Source organism: Schistocerca gregaria, chromosome 3 (genome assembly GCF_023897955.1).
Source record: "Schistocerca gregaria isolate iqSchGreg1 chromosome 3, iqSchGreg1.2, whole genome shotgun sequence".
NCBI classification, from domain to species: domain Eukaryota; kingdom Metazoa; phylum Arthropoda; class Insecta; order Orthoptera; family Acrididae; genus Schistocerca; species Schistocerca gregaria.
The window spans coordinates 242,982,909-243,004,217 of NC_064922.1; the positions used below are offsets into that span (position 1 = coordinate 242,982,909).

The 21,309-nt window shown below is 39.3% G+C and overlaps 1 protein-coding gene across 1 annotated transcript in view; it reads left to right on the forward strand.

The window, feature by feature from the left end:
- LOC126354080 (2-iminobutanoate/2-iminopropanoate deaminase-like) overlaps window positions 1-21,309 on the forward strand; it is a 66,609-nt gene that overhangs the window by 22,338 nt on the left and 22,962 nt on the right. Inside the window, exons 2-3 of the mRNA XM_050003461.1 lie at window positions 3,647-3,807; window positions 15,426-15,494. Of these exons, the coding sequence (XP_049859418.1) occupies window positions 3,647-3,807; window positions 15,426-15,494 (230 nt within the window). The remainder of the gene's footprint in view (window positions 1-3,646; window positions 3,808-15,425; window positions 15,495-21,309) is intronic.

The following is a 21,309-nucleotide window of genomic DNA, read 5'->3' on the forward strand; positions in this document are numbered from 1 at the left end:
AAAGTATATTTTTCAACAAATTGTTACTCATGATACATTTCTAATTAATATAGCCTGGAAAATTTATCATCATTCAGTACACAGATAACAGTAGTAACACGTGTTCCATTCTCAATGCCTAATTGGACCTGTAATAGTGTAGGGTGTCCCAAACCTTTGGAGCCAAAATTCAGTACATATGGCAGAGAGATTAGGAAACAGTAACTGAAAACCACTTGTATGAATATCAAGAGCTCAGATGGAAACCCAGTTCTAAGCAAAGAAGGGAAAGCAGAAAGGTGGAAGGAGTATATAGAGGGTCTATACAAGGGCAATGTACTTGAGGACAGTATTATGGAAATGGGATGTAGATAAAAATGAAATGGGAGATATGATACTATGTGAAGAGTTTGACAGAGCACTGAAAGACCCGAGTCAAAACAAGGCCCCGGGAGTAGACAACATTCTATTAGAACTACTGACGGCCTTGGGAGAGCCAGTCCTGACAAAACTCTACCATCTGGTGAGCAAGATGTATGAAACAGGTGAAATACCCTCAGACTTCAAGAAGAATACAATAATTCCAATCCCAAAGAAAGCAGGTGTTGACAGATGTGAAAATTACCGAACTATCAGTTTAATAAGTCACAGCTGCAAAATACACTCCTGGAAATTGAAATAAGAACACCGTGGATTCATTGTCCCAGGAAGGGGAAACTTTATTGTCACATTCCTGGGGTCAGATACATCACATGATCACACTGACAGAACCACAGGCACATAGACACAGGCAACAGAGCATGCACAATGTCGGCACTAGTACAGTTTATATCCACCTTTCGCAGCAATGCAGGCTGCTATTCTCCCATGGAGACGATCGTAGAGATGCTGGATGTAGTCCTGTGGAACGGCTTGCCATGCCATTTCCACCTGGCGCCTCAGTTGGACGAGCGTTCGTGCTGGACGTGCAGACCGCATGAGACGACGCTTCATCCAGTCCCAAACATGCTCAATGGGGGACAGATCCAGAGATCTTGCTGGCCAGGGTAGTTGACTTACACCTTCTAGAGCACGTTGGGTGGCACGGGATATATGCGGACGTGCATTGTCCTGTTGGGACAGCAAGTTCCCTTGCCGGTCTAGGAATGGTAGAACGATGGGTTCGATGACGGTTTGGATGTACCGTGCACTATTCAGTGTCCCCTCGACGATCACCAGAGGTGTACGGCCAGTGTAGGAGATCGCTCCCCACACCATGATGCCTGGTGTTGGCCCTGTGTGCCTCGGTCGTATGCAGTCCTGATTGTGGCGCTCACCTGCACGGCACCAAACACGCATACGACCATCATTGACACCAAGGCAGAAGCGACTCTCATCGCTGAAGACGACACGTCTCCCTTCGTCCCTCCATTCACGCCTGTCGCGACTTTACTGGAGGCGGGCTGCACGATGTTGGGGCGTGAGCGGAAGACGGCCTAACGCTGTGCGGGACCGTAGCCCAGCTTCATGGAGACGGTTGCGAATGGTCCTTGCCGATACCCCAGGAGCAACAGTGTCCCTAATTTGCTGGGAAGTGGCGGTGCGATCCCCTACGGCACTGCGTAGGATCCTACGGTCTTGGCGTGCATCCGTGCGTCGCTGCGGTCCGGTCCCAGGTCGACGGGCACGTGCACCTTCCGCCGACCACTGGCCTCAACATCGATGTACTGTGGAGACCTCACGCCCCACGTGTTGAGCAATTCGGCGGTACGTCCACCCGGCCTCCCGCATGCCCACTATACGCCCTCGCTCAAAATCCGTCAACTGCACATACGGTTCACGTCCACGCTGTCGCGGCATGCTACCAGTATTAAAGACTGCGATGGAGCTCCGTATGCCACGACAAACTGGCTGACACTGACGGCGGCGGTGCACAAATGCTACGCAGCTAGCGCCATTCGACGGCCAACGCCACGGTTCCTGGTGTGTCCGCTGTGCCGTGCGTGTGATCATTGCTTGTACAGCCCTCTCGCAGTGTCCGGAGCAAGTATGGTGGGTCTGACACATCGGTGTCAATGTGTTCTTTTTTCCATTTCCAGGAGTGTACTAACGCGAATTCTTTACAGAAAAAAGGAAAAACTGGTAGAAACCGACCTCGGTGAAGATCAGTTTGGATTCTGCAGAAATGTTGGAACACTTGAGGCAATACTGACCCTATGCCTTATCTTAGAAAATAGATTAAGGAAAGGCAAACCTACATTTCCAGCATTTGTAGACTTAGAGAATGCTTTTGACAATGTTGACGGGAATACTCTCTTTCATATTCTGAAGGTGGCAGGGGTAAAATATAGGGAGTGAAAGGTTATTTACAATTTGTATAGAAACCAAATGCCAGTTATAGGAGTTGAGGGGCATAAAAGAGAAGCAGTGGTTGGGGAGGGAGTTAGACAGGGTTGTAGCCTCTCCCCGATGTTATTCAATCTGTATATTGAGCAAGCAGTGAAGGAAACAAAAGAAAAATTCGGAGTAGGTATTAAAATCCATGGAGAACTAGTAAAAACTTTGAGGTTCGCCAATGACATCGTAATTCTGTCAGATTCAGCAAAGGACTTGGAAGAGCAGTTGAACGGAATGGACAGTGTCTTGAAAGGAGGATATAAGATGAACATCAACAAAAGCAAAACTAGGATAATGGAATGTAGTCGAATTGAGTCGGGTGATGCTGAGGGAATTAGATTAGGAAATGAGACACTTAGAGTAGTAAAGGAATTTTGCTATTTGGGGAGCAAAATAACTGATGATGTTCAAAGTAGAGAGGATATAAAATGTAGCCTGGCAATGGCAAGGAAAGCGTTTCTGAAGAAGAGGAGTTTGTTAACATTGTGTATAGATTTAAGTGTCAGGAAGTCGTTTCTGAAAGTATTTTTATGGAGTGTAGCCATGTATGGAAGTGAATCATGGACAATAAATAGTTTAGACAAGAAGAGAATAGAAGCTATCGAAATGTGGTGCTACAGAAGAATGCTGAAGATTAGATGGGTAGATCACATAACTAATGAGGAGGCGTTGAATAGGATTGGGGAGAAGTTTGTAGCACAACTTGACTAGAAAAAGGGATCGGTTGGTAGGACATGTTCTGAGGCATCAAGGGATCACCAATTTAGTATTGGAGGGCAGCGTGGAGGGTAAAAATTGTAGAGGGAGACCAAGAGATGAATACACCAAGCAGATTCAGAAGGATGTAGGTTGCAGTAGGTACTGGGAGATGAAGAAGCTTGCACAGATAGAGTAGCATGGAGAGCTGCATCAAACCAGTCTCAGGACTGAAGACCACAACAACAACAACAACAACAACAACTGAAAATTAATATTCTGGTTCGTACAAGGTCTTGAATGAGTAATGCATGTGAGGCTTACATATCATAACAGATAGCTGAGCATTTCATCTACACTATGTTTCTGATTTTAAGAAAAAAAAAAAAACACTGTCACATCCCCATGGCAGAGTTTACCACTTTTGACAGTACATGATGGTTGTTGAAGATGGAGAATGACTTATTATAGGAACCTGCATTTGTATTCAGTTTTTGATCATCCAGCATACGCATATTTTTGATCCTAAAAGTTAAGGCATCTTGTGTATGTCCGTGATTTTCAAATACTCACATTTTTGCTTTGTTTGTTGCAGTCAGGCAGTATGTGTGAATAATATGGTCTATGTTTCTGGCACCATTGGAGTTGACAAAGACACGAAGAAACTTGCAGATAATGGAGTAGTGGGTCAAGCAAGAGCAGCATTTACTAATCTGGGAAATATTCTTGAAGCAGCTGGTTCATCCTTTGGAAAAGGTAAGGTATCTTTGTAACATAAGTTAAAAATGATGAGACTTTTTGAATTGTATAATGCACCTAGTCTGTAATAAATTAAATAAGGTGAACACAGCGTAAACACTGAAGTTGTATAAGACTGTAGGTTTCTGTGGGCAGAGTCCATTTCAGTAAAATTCTTCAGGGTGAGTCATGTCATCATGCATTGGTCACATACACATCAGAATTTTTTGAAACTGAGAAGTTGATTGATTGTTATATAGTCAGTAATTTTGTAAATTGTATTGAGGAGGCCAGCTTGCAAGATATGAAATATAATCAATATTTGTGTGAAAATCAACAATGGGAAATCCAGGATGAAACAATGAAAATCATATGAAAAGGATAGATTGCTGTTCACCATATAAAGGAGACATTGAGTTGCAGACGGACACAAGAAAAAGACTGCTATACATTTGAGCTTTGAGCCAAAATGCCTTCATCTGAAGTATATTTATGCTGCTCATTTGCATAAGTGTATTCAATGATGAAAAATATTATGACAACAGCTACAGTAAATTTGTTGCACTATGTAAGCAGAAATATTTCCAATTGATGTTTAAAGTAAGTCTTGCTATCTGTGAGTGATTTTTACTTCACTAAGCAACAAAACATACACTTTTCTTGCAGCATCTTTCAAATGAACTCTAATAATGAGTTTTCAAAGAAGAAGGAAAATTAGGGTTTAATGCCCTGTTAACATTTTTTAACTCATCCAATTTGAATGCACTTGTAAGGATCAGATTTAAGCATATATTTGCAATGTTGGTTTTGCAAAGTAATTCTCATACACTACCTATCATCGGTATCTCACTTTTAAATACAATAATACCAATACAGAATTACACATTTTAGATTACTGTACAATCTGCCTACACACAGTTTATTTCTATTACACAATACATAAGTACACATTTTGGATTTACTACTATTCTGCCTATACTCATTTCACTTATGTTACACAGTATGCCAGAGGAATGGGATGAAAATAGCAAACAGATAGTTTATGAAAAGAGAAAGTCAGGTTATCACCAGATACAGTTGGGATGGAAGAACCAAGAGTATAATTGATTATATTCTGTTAGATAGGGAATGGTGAGAGAAAGTAACAAATGTGAAGGTAATTTCAAGTGTGAGTGCAGATGAAGACCATAGATTACTGGTGGGACAATGGAAAATGAATCAGTGTGTGAAAAATAGAAAACAGAAGAAAGTGATGAGGTTACAGAATTGGAAACTAAAGGAGAGTGAAAGTGCTGAGAAGTATAAAGAAATTTTTCGCTGGAGTGGAAAAGAACGGAGTTCATTTAAAGACACTTTAGTCGAAGCAGCACAAAAAGTATGTGGTAGAACATCTAGAAAGGAAAAAGTAAGACAGACAAGTTGGTGGGATGAGACCACAATCCAAGCAGTTAGAAGAAAAAATGGAGCATGTAGAAAGTGGTGGAAAACAAAAATGACGAGGACCATAAAAGATACATAGAGGAAAAGAAGAAGTGGAAAGAAATAGTGGAAACAGCAAAGAAAAAGATATGGGAAGAGTTTACAAGAAACTTGAAGATGTGGAGAGCAATAAGAAAATGTTCTATAAAATGATGAAAAATAAAAGAAAGACTACTGAAGTACAAGTAAAGATGGAAATAGAGGATGGCACTGTGATTGAAGATCCAGGGAATATAAAAGATCTCTGGAAAGAACATTTTAAGAAACTGTTAAACACTGCAGAGCAGGTACATGAGGAAACACCAAATAATGGATAAATTGAGAGAAGTTGGGAAGCAGAACTAGGACAAAGTACACGGGAAGAAATGGAAATACCTGTGAAGATGATGAATGGGGGGAAAGCCCCAGGACCTGATGAAGTATCAGTGGACATGATAAGAGCAGCAGGTCCATTGGGAATGCAGTGGCTGTATAGAGTACTATAAAGTGTGTGGAGAAATAGTACAACACCTGACGATTGGAGAAGAGGAGACATTGTCCCCATCTCAAAAAAGGCAATAAAAGTCTTTGTAAAAACTACAGAGGAATAACCCTTATGAGTCATACAGCAAGATTTTTGAAAGAATTTTACTAAATCGAATAAGTGAAAAGATAAAAAAAGGAGCTGAATGAAGAACAGCATGGGTTTAGGAAAGGAAGCAGCACAATTGACCTGATATTTTCCATCTGTCAAATGAAGGAAAAAAGTTGGGAGTATAAAAAAGGGTGATAATGGTTTTTATAGACATAGAAAAGTCATAGGACTCAGTTAGCAGGGAAAGATTCTGGGAAGAAATGAAGAAAATAGATATAGAAGATGGATACATTAATGTAATAAAGACAATGTACAAAGAATACAAGTGTAGAATTAGAACATCATTGGGAGCTCTGAATACTTCAAAATAAGACAAAGACTTAAACAAGAAAGTATTTTATCTCCTGCACGTTTTAATGTTGTGATGGAGAAAATGAATTGGGCAGTTAAAGATATAGTATAAGAAAAAGACAAAAAGATGATTTTTGCAGATGATATGGTAATATGGGGTGACAAAGAGGTAGATGTGGAAGGAAATAATGAAAAGGTATGGATTAAAAATAAAGAAAGGCAAGAGTAAAGTAATGGTATTTGGAACAGACAAAGGGATCATCAGAAACATTACTCTGAATGTAGAACCCCTCAAAGTGGTAGACAGTTGCACTTACTTAGGGAGTGAAATATCTAGTGATGGAAGGATAACCAACGAAATTAATAGGAGGTTACAGAAGGGAGGCAATTTCTACCAAACAATAAAACACCTAATTTGGAATAAGGAAATTTCAGAAAAAGCAAAACTGCTTATGCATAAGAGTTATTACTTCCCTACTGTCACCTATGGAGGAGAAACATGGACAATGACAGAAAGGGACAGGAGCAGGGGAAATGAAATTTCTCAGAGCAGTTAAGGGGAAAACAAGAATGGTGTCCATTCTTGTAAGGAACGTAGATATCAGAAAGGACCTTAAACAAGAAAGTATGAGAGAAGAAATTGAAAAGAGATCAAGATGGTACAGGCATGTTAAGAGGATGTGTGGGCAGAGACTCCCCAAAATTATGGAAGAACTAAAGATGGGTGGAAAAAGACATAGAGGGCACCCAAGAACACTATGGAAAATGGGAGTGAGAATATCTGTTGAAAGGAGAGGTGTGACCTGGCAGCAAGTGGAGGAAGAAAAGTGGTGGGAGGGCCGAGCCAAATGGAGAAGACTTGTCAGCACCCAGACCTGGCAGTAGCTGGAGCGGGATGTGGATATAGATAGATACAACATACGCCTATTGTCAATTTTTTGCATTTAGCATGAATTTGAAGCGGAAATGTGTTGTATCTCCGCTTACAGTCACTCATGTGCCGTGAACTGGCTTTATCGCCACGCCTACGCACTATGCTCAAGGGAGAGGCTTTGTGGCAATAAACGACTAAAGCGGTTTCGGGACAGGACACATTTATTTTTTCTACCGTTACAATAAATGACAAGTAACATTCTTCGCTAACGTCCGTCCATACAGGTGCGTTGCACTGGCGGCACGGCTCGATCACTGATCCCGGAGGGTATACACTCCAGTGACATGGCGCAACTGCGTGGACCAAGCGAGACAAAAAGCCGCGTCACAGAATGTTCTACTCCTGGTGCGATCGGAGGCGCTGTAATGTCCGCGAAGAAGCGAAAGACACTTTAATGGCGACTGAGTTTACGACCGCGTGTACGCGTTTACGGCGGAGTCACGTTGACTCGACGCACGTGGTCTGCGGCGGAAGAACTAAGAGACGTGTGTCACGTCAGGTTGACTAGCTCGCACTGACCGCCTGCTTTGTTCTCGTGCAGTCCAGTGTGCGACGCACCATTGCCGAAATTCTGCATAACGGTACAGCTGCCCCTACTTGTGTCGGCAGTGCCGTAGTTCAGCCCTTCATGCATTGGACGGCACAAATTCACTAAGTGGGAAGGACTTCCGATGAGGAATAGATTTATTGTTTGCTTAAATTTCTCATTCAAGCTGATGTTTGAAATATGCAGAAGTCAACAGTTTAACAGTTTTATTGCCATCAAGGGTTGTTTGCCATGTGTAGTTGTGTTATGTTCAGGAACACTAAACTTGATACTATTTCTGGTAACATGACATTGTAGGTCTTCATTTTTAGTGAATCTGCTCTTATTTTCCCACACACAAAGTAGTAATTTGTATATATGCATATTGTAGATGGTTAGAATTTTAAGGTGCAGCTGTCTGCTGCTCTTGCATTAGCCATTACTGTGATTGCAGCTTTTTGCAGTTAGAAGATCACTCAAGTGATCCCATATTCCTTTGCCATAGGTCATAATAGCATTAAAGTATGAGAAATACACTATTTGCATAAAGTCATCTGCTACTATAGTCTGATCCATGAAGAATCTGACAGAGCAATGAATGACCTAAGTTATAACAGGGCCCTGGGAGTAGACAAGATTCCATTGGAACTACTAATAGCCTCAGGTGAGCCAGTCATGACAAAACTCTTCAATCTGGTTAGCAAGCTGTATGAGACAGGTGTAATACCCTCAGACTTCAAGAAGAATATAGTAATTCCAATCCCAAAGAAAGCAGGTGTTGACAGGTGTGAAAATTACCCAACTATCAGTTTACTAAGTCACGGTTACAAAATACTAACATGAATTCTTATAGATGAATGGAAAAACTGGTAGAAGCTGACCTCAAGGAAGATCAGTTTGGTTTCCATAGAAATGTTGGAACACACAATGCAATAGTGACCCTATGATATATCTTAAAAGATAGATTGAGGAAAGGCAAACATACATTTCTAGCATTTGTAGACTTAGAGAAAGCTTGCGACAGTGTTGACTGGAATACTCTTTCAAATTCTGGAGGTAGCAGTGGTAAAACACAGGGAGTGAAAGGATATTTACAATTTATACAAAAAGCAGATGGCAGTTATAACAGTTGACAGGCATGAAAGGGAAGCATTGGTTGAGAAGGGAGTGAGACAGGGTTGTAGCCTACCCCTGATGTTATTCAGTCTGTATATTGAGCAAGCAGTAAAGGAAGCAAAAGAGATATTTGGTGTAGGAATTAAAATCTATGGAGAAGAAATAAAAACTTTGAGGTTTGCCAATGACATTGTAATTGTGTCAGAGGCAGCAAAGGACTTGGAAGAGCAGTTGAATGGAATGGACAGTGTTTTAAAAGGAGGATTTAAGATGAACATTGACAAGAGTAAAACGAGGATAATGGAATGTTGATGAATTAAATCAGGTGACACTGAGAGAATTAGATTAGGAAATGAAACACTTAAAGTATTAGATGAGTTTTCCTATTTCGGGAGGAAAATAACTGACGATGGTCAAAGTAGAGAGGATATAAAATGTAGACTGGCTATTGCAAGGAAAGTGTTTTTGAAGATTCTTTAAGAAAGTATTTGTATGGAATGTAGCCATGTATGGAAGTGAATCATAGACAATAAATAGTATAAATATGAAGAGAGTAGAAGCTTTCAAAATGTGGTGCTACAGAAGAATGCTGAAGATTAGATGGGTAGTTCATGTAACTAATAATGAGGTACTGAATAGAATTGGGAAGAATTATTTTGGTGCAACTTGACTGGAAGAATGGATCAGTTTATAGGACACATTCCGAGGCATAAACGGATCACCAGTTTAGTACTGGAGTGAAGTGTGGAGGGTAAGAATCGTAGAGGGAGACTGAGGGATAAATACACTAAGCAGATTAAGAAGGATGTAGGTTGCAGTAGTTACTCGAATATGAAGAAGCTTGCACAGGATAGAGTAACATGGAGAGCTGCATCAAACCAGTCTCAGGACTGAAGACAACAACAACAACATACTGTAAATTTGTGTCAGTAGTTATGTTAGTGGCATCATCTGCAAAAAAGAATCATTTCTTTTCCAGGTAAATCATTTATTCATAACAGGAACAGGGGCCCCAGTACACTACCCTGTGCTATACTGCGACTCATTTATTGAAATAAATATTTCTTTTGTTTGGGTTGTATTTCTGCTGCTTGTTTTCTGTTTTGCAGATATTATTTAATGATACTAAGAGCTGTTTCTGTAATTGCATAGTGGTAAAGTTTCCTTTTAAAAATGTCATAGTCACCTAGGTCAAAAGTGTCGGGTAAGTTGCAAAATATACTAAGAGGTTTTGACCTTAATCTAATCCTGCTGAGATTATATTTATAACTCAAATGCAGCTGAAACTGCTGATTTTACTTCCTGAAATCCAAACTGTATACCATTTATGGTTCCATTCCTTTTAAAATATGACAAATTTTTTCAAGCACTTTTGAGAAAATGAATAGATTATCTGGTCTGTCATTGTCAAAGCTCATTGGACCTCCTATCTTGTACTGTGGCAAGATTCTAGCTATTTTCATTCTGTGTGGAGAACTACCTTCCTTCAAGGTTGAATTAAGTGGCAAAGAAGTTTGGCCATTTCATGTGTTTTTAACTTAGACATTATTTGAAAGCACATTTATGGCAGTGGAGATTATACCATCCTCTAATCCCTTTATCACTTTCAAAGTCTCTTGCTCTGTTCTTGAATACAAATAACATGAGTTAATGGTGGAATCTTTCTTACTTTTAAGCAGCTATACAGTTTGTTATTCTGTGTAATTATTTTGCATATGTCTGTGAAGTATTTGTTGAAAGTTTTGCTAACAACTACAGGATTTTCTGTTACTCCATTGTTTACTTTGAGCTTCAGGCTTTTGCTAATATTGTCTGGTTTTCCTGTTTCTCTGTTAATTATCTCCCACATGCTCCTGACTTTGTTTGATGTTTCCAACAAACACTTTTTTTCATCTTTTAGTATCTTATTGAAAATCGACTTGTAAGAGGTCATTACACACACAGCCCAAGCCACTGACAATGATGAATTTGAAAATTGGCAGTGCCATTTTCAAGTGAACTATCCTTACATTCATGTTAATTAATTTGATGAAAACCATTGAAAACATAAATTAGGATTGTCACATGAGAATTTAAAATGTGCTCCTCCCAAATGAAAATTCAGTTTATTAACCACTGCACAAATTCATTTGGATGCACTGAAAACGCTTCTGTTTTAGTGTTTTGTAATTGTGGATATTATTATTCCTTATTACAGCTAGTTCCATGTGAGAATTGTGAATTTAAACACGTAAAGGAGGGTTGGAACTTTAGTAATGGCAACTATTTATTTACAGCGCGTACAAAATAGATACATATCTCAAAGTTTTATTGACCTTCAAAGTAGTCACCAGCATTGTGTATATCCCGTTGCCAGCGATGTGGAAGTTGTAGGGTACTCTTAGCAGTGTGTAATGCCACTTCCTCGGACAAAAAATGAAAAAAAGAAAAAATAGCAACCAATACCCCAAAAATTTCCCCAAAACTAGTTTCAAATTCCATGAAAAGTGAACAAGTAACCAAGATTCAATTTAACACTATTATCTGGATAATAACCAGTAATTGAAACAAGAACCTTATACTTAGTAATTTATCAACTTACAAAAGAAAGATAGAATCTCAGTAAACTCAAACTCAAAATCATAGTAAATTGCAAAATAATCATAATTAAAATTAGCAAAGTAGAACCAACAATCTCAAAGAATACTTCGTGTGAGTACTCTTTGAGAATCGTAATGGCTAAGGAAAATTTGATCTCTTGTCACTGCGTTATGAGAGTTGGCTGAAGCTGATCAGACTTGTTTGAATGCTCATTTATATAGGCGTGGTTTGATTGCTTTTTTGTGGACTGATAATTTCGATCTACTATGACGCAGTGAAACAAAACATTGACTTCAATTATAACATAATTTAAAATTCAGATAGAGGACTATCTTATTTAGATAACTCTAAATCAACTCTAGTTAGGCATTGAACAGAGATAGACAATTAACTTCATTCAGAATTGCAAATGGACTCAGGAACTTGGCAATAGTTTTAAAGCAGACAATTTATAAATCCCCCTCACCCCGCACCGGGGAAAGCTTCTTCCTCACAGCCTTGTTAGGAAGTGATTGTTATTGTGAAATAAACTATCCTTTCATTCCCATTTACGCATTTGTGATTCCAAATTACAAAATTGCTTAGAGACCTAACTGTGATCTTTTGCATGTCGCGATAATATTTGACTGAAGCGCTCAATGCATATATAGAAACTCTTTGACATTAGGAAGCAATCACAATGTTACAACTTATTAGAGATTTGAAATTACAACCAAACTATGGGGAAGTTGGTGTCGGTGGAACTGAATTGAATTTATCATTAATATTTTAATAGCAACTGTTAAACCACTGAATATAAACGAGTTAATTATGAGAAGTAGTGTAATATTGGTAACAATTGGTGAAGTAAATATCACGCACACATCAAGAGTTCAGTTCAGCACTGTTTTTTGTAATGTTGTCTTAACCTAATAGCAGTATCATCGCTCTACTATCTATCACAGAGTTTTAGCCAGGGTCGATCAATACTAATCTATCAACTACCAGTTAGAAAAACCAGTGACTGTACAAGTTCCAGTTGTGTTGACAGTTCGAGCAGCGCAGTCTAGTGCCTGATGAACTTGTAGCAATTCTGAAGTGAATGCCGTGAAGTGTTTGCATCAGTTAAGAAATAGAGTTGAACTCACGACAGCTTAAGTCAGGAGAGGCTAGTAGATGGTATAGCACTTAGCAGCCTCATCAGTCAAACAAATCAGTAACCACTTGCACTGTACGTGCTTGAGGATTGTTTTTCAAAATGGCGGTCAGGTCCTGCAGAAAGTGGCCTCACATCTGTCTCTATGCAGTTCATTTTTGGAACACAATCTACAAGCAGCTTAGAGACAATCCTCAAGCACGTACAGTGCAAACTGTTACTGATTTGTTTGACTGATGGGGCTGCTAAGTGCTATACCATATACTGCACTCCCCTGACTTAAGCCCTTGTGAGTTCAACTCTGTTTCTAAACTGAAGGAAACACTTCACGGCATTCGCTTCAGAACTGCTACAAATTCGTTGGGACATAGCCCACGCCACTTTAATTGTCACGGCTAAGAGTATCCTAGGACTTCCACATTGCTGGTAATGGGCTATACACAATGCTGGTGACTACTTTGAAGGTCAGTAAAACTTTGAAACACATATCTATTTTGTACGAGCTGTAAATAAATAGTTGCCACTATTTAAGTTCCAACCCTTGTAAATTGCAAAGCCTTAGCTAAAATACCAAATCGTATGAAGCTGCACTTGATACAGGAATTCAGGTGACTCTAAGTATGTTAGAATCTTTTCTACTTTGCTGCAATAAATAAAAAATTATCAAATCCTGTAACTCTCAATCTTTTCTCAAAGAGACAGAAGTGCATGCAGGAAACATAAGAGATGAGTGTCATCCATCTCAGCTACTGATAGTGGCAGACAGCTAAATAATTCCAAAACTATTGCAACAATGAGAACAATAGATTTTTGACAAAATAGTGTAATTCTATAGATAAAAAATCTACTTGCCAAGCGACGGTGGAACACACACATAAGAGGGTTGTAATTAGGCAAGCTTTTAGACTCAGTGGCTACTTCATAAGAGCCCCTGTGGAGGAAATAATGTAGACCCATGTTAATATACCTGCAAGAGATACTCTTAAAGTGTAAAGTATGTGATTCTCTTGGACTAAAGGGCTCGTACCTCTAACAAGAATGGTAAGCTAAGTGGGGAAAAGGATCAAAGGTGTTGCACCAGAGTTTATAAGTGACACAGTCCAGTCTCCACATGTTATCCTAATAAACTAGAAGTGGCTGTTGTTGGATTGAGTATGCCATACTTAATTGTAATGTATTCAATCTGGCACCACTTAGACAATCGTACAACCATGGAGCTGCCTAATCAGTCCCTCTATCTATTCTTCCTACAGAAGATTTCATTGCACACAGCATGCAACTGGGACATAGCACTGTTTTCTAGGGGTTCAGTGACTGATGATCCTTACACTCAGAAGAGGCATACCTTCTTTTACAGCAAATAACAAACTTGAACCCAGTTTTCAAGATTTTCTCACCCATATAGCCCACATTCTGGTCTCCAATCATTCCAGATGCAGCTCATGGAAAAGTGATACAACCTGTACTCCTGTTACTATTTTCTTACCTGCTGTAAACTTGAAGGCAGAGCTGAGTCAGAAACAAAATCAAAGTGGATATTCAGCAAAGCAGCCTTTCAATCAGTAATTGTTAAAGCCCAATAGGAAATTAAGGATTTAAAAAAAGTGCGAAAAGCAAAAGTCATAATCTATTCCACCTTCACCACTAAAGCACCGGTATGGGACCCTGGAAGAAAATCTGTGAACAATAAAGAAAGTGCAATAACTACTCTAGTGAAATACAAAGTAATGAGAAACAAACCAAAAGGGTTCTCCCAAGCAGAGTAGCATTATATCCACAGCATCAAATCTCTTCAACATTATGTGGTTCCCTAGAGTATCCATTTTTATGGAGAGAAGCAGTAATTTTCTCATTCTAAAATTCAGGGAAGGATCCAGTCCGACCTCGAATTGTAACTGTTAGCTACACAGGAAAATACTGGAGAAATGATTAATTTCCTTATAATCTTAACCTCATACCTTCCCATTTTCCCACAACCTTATCAGTGTCAGTTTAAATATAGCCAGTAATATTTTCCAACCTTATCACCAAGACCACAGTATCCCACATGACACTTCTTGCATTGACTCTCAGCATAATATTTTCCATGCTGACGATTCCCATATCTAATACATAGGGTACAAAAGGCATTTGAAATATAATTGTCACTGTCATTAATCACACTGTGCTATCACTGACACCATGGTATTTTATGTCACTGAATATTCCCTCCTCTTGCTATGTTCAGTGAATATATTTAACTATGGAGTCATTCTTAAAGTCCCAAATCCAGCACAGCATCATTATTCAGTAGTAATGTAATGTTGAGCTCAGGATAATATGTGTGCAACAGTTTTATGAAGGTATAAATTATGGATTATGTTTAAAGTAATGCTGATGATTCATCAGTTCATTACTGCTGTAGAACTTGTTGGCAGCTGTCAGCTTTCTGTTAGTTCTTTCTCAGATCAGCACAACTGTGAAATTTGTTTGATTCTGTGACTAACCATTGGGTTAATATAGCACACTTCTTAAATAAAAAGCTGAACTTCTGTAGATGGATATATCCTCCAAATGTGATTAGTATGTTAGTGAATAAAACAATGAATATACTCACTGAGGAAGATAATCCACTTATAGGCTCTTATCTGGGAGGACAGGATTCAAGGGATAGTATTTCTCTCTACTGATTTAGGTTTCCTATCACACCAGGTGAATATAAGAATGGTTCCTTAAACTAACTATTTGATGTATTTTCAGCTCTATATTACCGTCTCTTTTTCATTTTATTTCTTGACAATGTCATGTCCTCATTTTAAACAACGGATCATTATCTTATCTTAATTTTTATTAATACATAAACTTGCTTGTTAAAAATAACAATCTATCTGCATTGTTACTGCTGAACATAAGTTTTCAAGTATTTGGTATAATGTTACTGACAGTTTGATTTATGTTTCAGTTGTGAAAGTAACAATTCTTCTTGATGATATAAATGATTTTGCTGCAGTGGGTGACGTTTATAAAGAGTGTAAGTAGTAGCTCCACACTATACTTTCATAACTTTTAAAAACACTGTTGTAAAATGCCAAAAACTTGCATTACACATTGTTTACTGTCTTTTAAAATTGGCACTTTAGCCGTAACATTGAAGCCCTTGGTTGTATAATTGTGCAGTCATGTTAAGAAAACTGTTAGCTTTTTAGTGGAAGTTTAAATTCTAACAAAGTATGGATATGAACACACATGAAAATAATGTATTCATCATCATCATTATTACCTTCTACTAATCCACTACTGAAGTAGTCTTCTCCATACTTCTCCATGTATCACAAACTTGTGGAATGTGCATCCATCTGCTCCAGCATAATTTCTCATGTCATCTATGCACCATCCTTTAGGTCATTGCCTTAGTGTTTTATTTTATGGAACATATGAAATAACTATCTTGGTCCCTCTATTATCTGTTCACCTGGCTACATCTCCTCTCAACCTCATTTCATTCAAAATTACACTCATGTTCTGAAACAACTAGGGATAGGACATAAATCATCACAGGACATGTACATTACCATGTTCTGCAGAAATAATTATCATTTGAACCATATCGCCCCATGGGTTGAGGGTCAACAAAGATATTGCAGCACAAGACCACCTGCCAGCAAAATTTTCATTCAGGTCTCGTTGTCACTATAAACTAAAGATAATGGATCAGTGTGACTTGACCAGATGTGCAGGATGCCTCACAGATGTATGCACAAACCATACCATCAAATCAGTGAGTCTGAAAAAGTGCTCATTATTGGTATGAGAGGATATTATGCATCCATCCAGGAAGCTGCCGCTCGTGTGGGACGAAGAGTTTTGGCAGTGCAATGGGTTTGTACAGAATGGTTCATGGAAGGCTGTAGAACCTGGGTAAGGTTGCACCACCCAGACATCCCCAAGAAGATTGACACCTCATCTGAATGGCATTACAGGACAGATCTGCATCCTACTTTGCTCTGGATCAACAGTGTAATACATCTTACACTACCAGGGATGACAGTCTGTCAACATTTATTGTGGCATGGGTTATGTGCATGTTGTCCAATTCTCTGACTATCTTTGACAAATGTGCAGAAACATGCTAGACAGCAATAGTGTATGGAATGACATAGTGGCAACAGAAACGGCATCAGATACTGTTTTGGATGAATCCAGGTTTTGTTTGTTTGAAAATGATGGTTTCATTTTGGTTCGCCACTGTCAGAGAGGGTGGCATCACAGTGACTGCATTCACACAAGACATACTGGGCCAACTCAAGGCCTTATGATGTGGTGTGCTATTGGGTACAATCACAAATCACAGTTTGTGTCCAGGGCACTGTGACCAGTCTGACCTATGTGAATGACATCCTGCAACCCATAGCAATACATTTTCTGCACAACACCCCAGATGCCATTTTTCAGCAAGACAATGCACAACCACATGTTGCTGCATGAACTCGTGCCTTCTTGATGTCACAGGATGTCAGCCTTTGCTCTGGCCTGTCAGATCACCAGACTTGTCACCAATTGAAAATGTCTGGGACATGATGAAATGATGGGTACATCACTGTGACCCATTGTCAACCATCACAGACAATGAATGCAGCATGGATGGCTGTACCACAGGATACCATTTTCAATTTATACACATCAATGCCATCACATATGGAACAAGTAATCTGAGCCCATAGTGTGGATCCATTGCCTACGAGGCAACAGGACACATGCTGAACTGAGGTGACTGAAATGCCAATCATTTCTGCAGGACATACTAATGTGCATAGCCTGTGAATCTGAACGTCCTCTCTCTAATCATTCAAGGTGTTATGTTTCTTCTGAATATGAATTCACTTCTTCTTCTCCAGTTCTCTGGTCCATTTGTTTGTTTTCCTGTCTTCTGTAGTAATTTTTAACATTCATCTCTGTTGCCCACCAAGTAATCCTTAGTTTTCCATCTATTTCTGAATTAATAGTTCCTGTCTTACTGCTGTAAGTACAAACTAATGATAAACTTCCTTTCCCAGTCACATTGAAACTTTCATTTAGAAAACTCTTCACTTTGTGTTACAGGCCATTTTACTCCTGTAGGTTTTTCTCTTGCTGCCCATCCAGTTATTGGTTATAATTTGCCATTAAATACGGAAACTCACCAACTTGTTCTATGTATTCTTTGTTAGTCTGCACTTTTTTGTGTGTACATTTTTAGTGATATAATTTAGTCTCTCTTGATGGCTCACTGGTAAAGTGTCAGACTTCAAATACGAAGGTCATGGTTTCAACCCCCTTCACTCCCAGGATTTTAATATCACTTAACACTTCATTTACTTCTGGCAATGCTTCGTAATGCGAAAAATGTAGAGTTGTACTGTGGTTCAGAGTCAGTGTTAAATTGTATGTCCCTTGCAACTGGCTAGGTAAGTTCAAAGGTTGGAGGAATGGAATGGCATATCTCCTCAAATAGGGCCATTCTTAGTGCAGCAATGTGGCATTTCAACCAGCTTTTGTATTGATTAAAGCCTGACATGTAACTGTTTTTGAGAGGTACCTTCAAACTTTCTCTTTATTTTTCCATTTGTTACTGAATCTGAGCTACAGGCAAACAGTAAAATGTCTTTAGAAAAAGTTGCATTAATATGTATTCCTTCAATACTTTTGCAATTTACAAAAAATCAGAAAAACTTCCTCTAGGACTGCTGAGCTGAGACTTGTTTACATCAAATCTTATTACGTAATTCTTATTTAAATATTGAGTTGCACAATATCTATTGCAAAGTTGTTCTATTTTATAATGTTACTATATGAGTACCTGGCACTGCCCAGGTCTATCTATTTATTTCAATTTTCTGCAAAAGCAAAATATAAGTAATGTAGAGTAATGAAATTTTGGGAATACATTTGTGTAGATAACATATTTAAGTGACTAACATTGCAAGATCACAAGGTAATGTAAGTGCAAGGTAAGCCATTGCAAGTGTGAAATGCTGGTACATTAATAACCAGTGTAACCCTAGAATGTTGAATGCAAGCATACAAACATGAATTCATTGTTAGACTTGTGCTGGATGTCAGTTTATGGGATGGAGTTTCATTTCTGTTGCACTTGGTCAGTAAATGCAGGGAAGGTTGATGCTGTTTCTCGATAATGCTGGAGTTGGTGTCTGATGTTCCATGTGTGCTTGATTGGAGACAGGTCTGGTGATCAAACAGGCCAAGGCAACATGTTGTCACTTTGTACATCATGCTGCATTATAACAGTAGTATCCATGGACCTTGCCGTTGGTGGGGAGGCTTGCGTGCCTCAGCGATACAGATGGCCATACCGTAGGTGCAACCACAATGGAGGGGTATCTGTTGAGAGGCCAGACAAACGTGTGGTTCCTGAAGAGGGGCAGCAGCCTTTTCAGTAGTTGCAGGGGCAACAGTCTGGATGATTGACTGATCTGGCCTTGCAACATTAACCAAAACGGCCTTGCTGTGCTGGTACTGCGAATGGCTGAAAGCAAGGGGAAACTACAGTCGTAATTTTTCCCGAGGACATGCAGCTTTACTGTATGATTAAATGATGATGGCATCCTCTTGGGTAAAATATTCCGGAGGTAAAATAGTCCCCCATTCGGATCTCCGGGCGGGGACTACTCAGGAGGATGTCGTTATCAGGAGAAAGAAAACTGGCGTTCTACGGATCGGAGCGTGGAATGTCAGATCCCTTAATCGGGCAGGTAGGTTAGAAAATTTAAAGAGGGAAATGGATAGGTTGAAGTTAGATATAGTGGGAATTAGTGAAGTTCGGTGGCAGGAGGAACAGGACTTCTGGTCAGGTGACTGCAGGGTTATAAACACAAGATCAAATAGGGGTAATGCAGGAGTAGGTTTAATAATGAATAGGAAAATAGGAATGCGGGTAAGCTACTACAAACAGAATAGTGAACGCATTGTTGTGGCCAAGATAGATACGAAGCCCACACCTACTACAGTAGTACAAGTTTATATGCCAACTAGCTCTGCAGATGATGAAGAAATTGAAGAAATGTACGATGAAATAAAAGAAATTATTCAGATAGTGAAGGGAGACGAAAATTTAATAGTAATGGGTGACTGGAATTCGAGTGTAGGAAAAGGGAGAGAAGGAAACATAGTAGGTGAGTGTAGATTGGGGCTAAGAAATGAAAGAGGAAGCCGCCTAGTAGAATTTTGCACAGAGCACAACTTAATCATAGCTAACACTTGGTTTAAGAATCATGAAAGAAGGTTGTATACGTGGAAGAACCCTGGAGATACTAAAAGGTATCAGATAGATTATATAATGGTAAGACAGAGATTTAGGAACCAGGTTTTAAGTTGTAAGACATTTCCAGGGGCAGATGTGGACTCTGACCACAATCTATTGGTTATGACCTGTAGATTAAAACTGAAGAAACTGCAAAAATGTGGGAAATTAAGGAGATGGGACCTGGATAAACTGAAAGAACCAGAGGTCGTACAGAGTTTCAGGGAGAGCATAAGGGAACAATTGACAGGAATAGGGGAAAGAAATACAGTAGAAGAAGAATGGTTAGCTCTGAGGGATGAAGTAGTGAAGGCAGCAGAGGATAAAGTAGGTACAAAGACGAGGGCTGCTAGAAATCCTTGGGTAACAGAAGAAATATTGAATTTAATTGATGAAAGGAGAAAATATAAAAATGCAGTAAATGAAGCAGGCAAAAAGGAATACAAACGTCTCAAAAATGAGATCGACAGGAAGTGCAAAATGGCTAAACAGGGATGGCTAGAGGACAAATGTAAGGATGTAGAAGCTTATCTCACTAGGGGTAAGATAGATACTGCCTACAGGAAAATTAAAGAGAGCTTTGGAGAGAAGAGAACCACGTGTATGAATATCAAGAGCTCAGATGGCAACCCAGTTCTAAGCAAAGAAGGGAAGGCAGAAAGGTGGAAGGAGTATATAGAGGGTCTATACAAGGGCAATGTACTTGAGGACAATATTATGGAAATGGAAGAAGATATAGATGAAGACGAAATGGGAGATACGATACTGTGTGAAGAGTTTGACAGAGCACTGAAAGACCTGAGTCGAAACAAGGCCCCCGGAGTAGACAACATTCCATTAGAACTACTGACGGCCTTGGTAGAACCAGTCCTGACAAAACTCTACCAGCTGGTGAGCAAGATGTATGAGACAGGCGAAATACCCTCAGACTTCAAGAAGAATATAATAATTCCAATCCCAAAGAAAGCAGGTGCTGACAGATGTGAAAATTACCGAACTATCAGTTTAATAAGCCACGGCTGCAAAATACTAACGCGAATTCTTTACAGACGAATGGAAAAACTGGTAGATGCAGACCTCGGGGAAGATCAGTTTGGATTCCGTCGAAATGTTGGAACACGTGAGGCAATACTGACCTTACGACTTATCTTAGAAGAAAGATTAAGAAGAGGCAAACCTACGTTTCTAGCATTTGTAGACTTAGAGAAAGCTTTTGACAATGTTGACTGGAATACTCTTTTTCAAATTCTAAAGGTGGCAGGGGTAAAATACAGGGAGCGAAAGGCTATTTACAATTTGTATAGAAACCAGATGGCAGTTATTAAAGTCGAGGGGCATGAAAGGGAAGCAGTGGTTGGGAAAGGAGTGAGACAGGGTTGTAGCCTCTCCCCGATGTTATTCAATCTGTATATTGAGCAAGCAGTAAAGGAAACAAAAGAAAAATTTGGAGGAGGTATTAAAATTCATGGAGAAGAAGTAAAAACTTTGAGGTTCGCCGATGACATTGTAATTCTGTCAGAGACGGCAAAGGATTTGGAAGAGCAGTTGA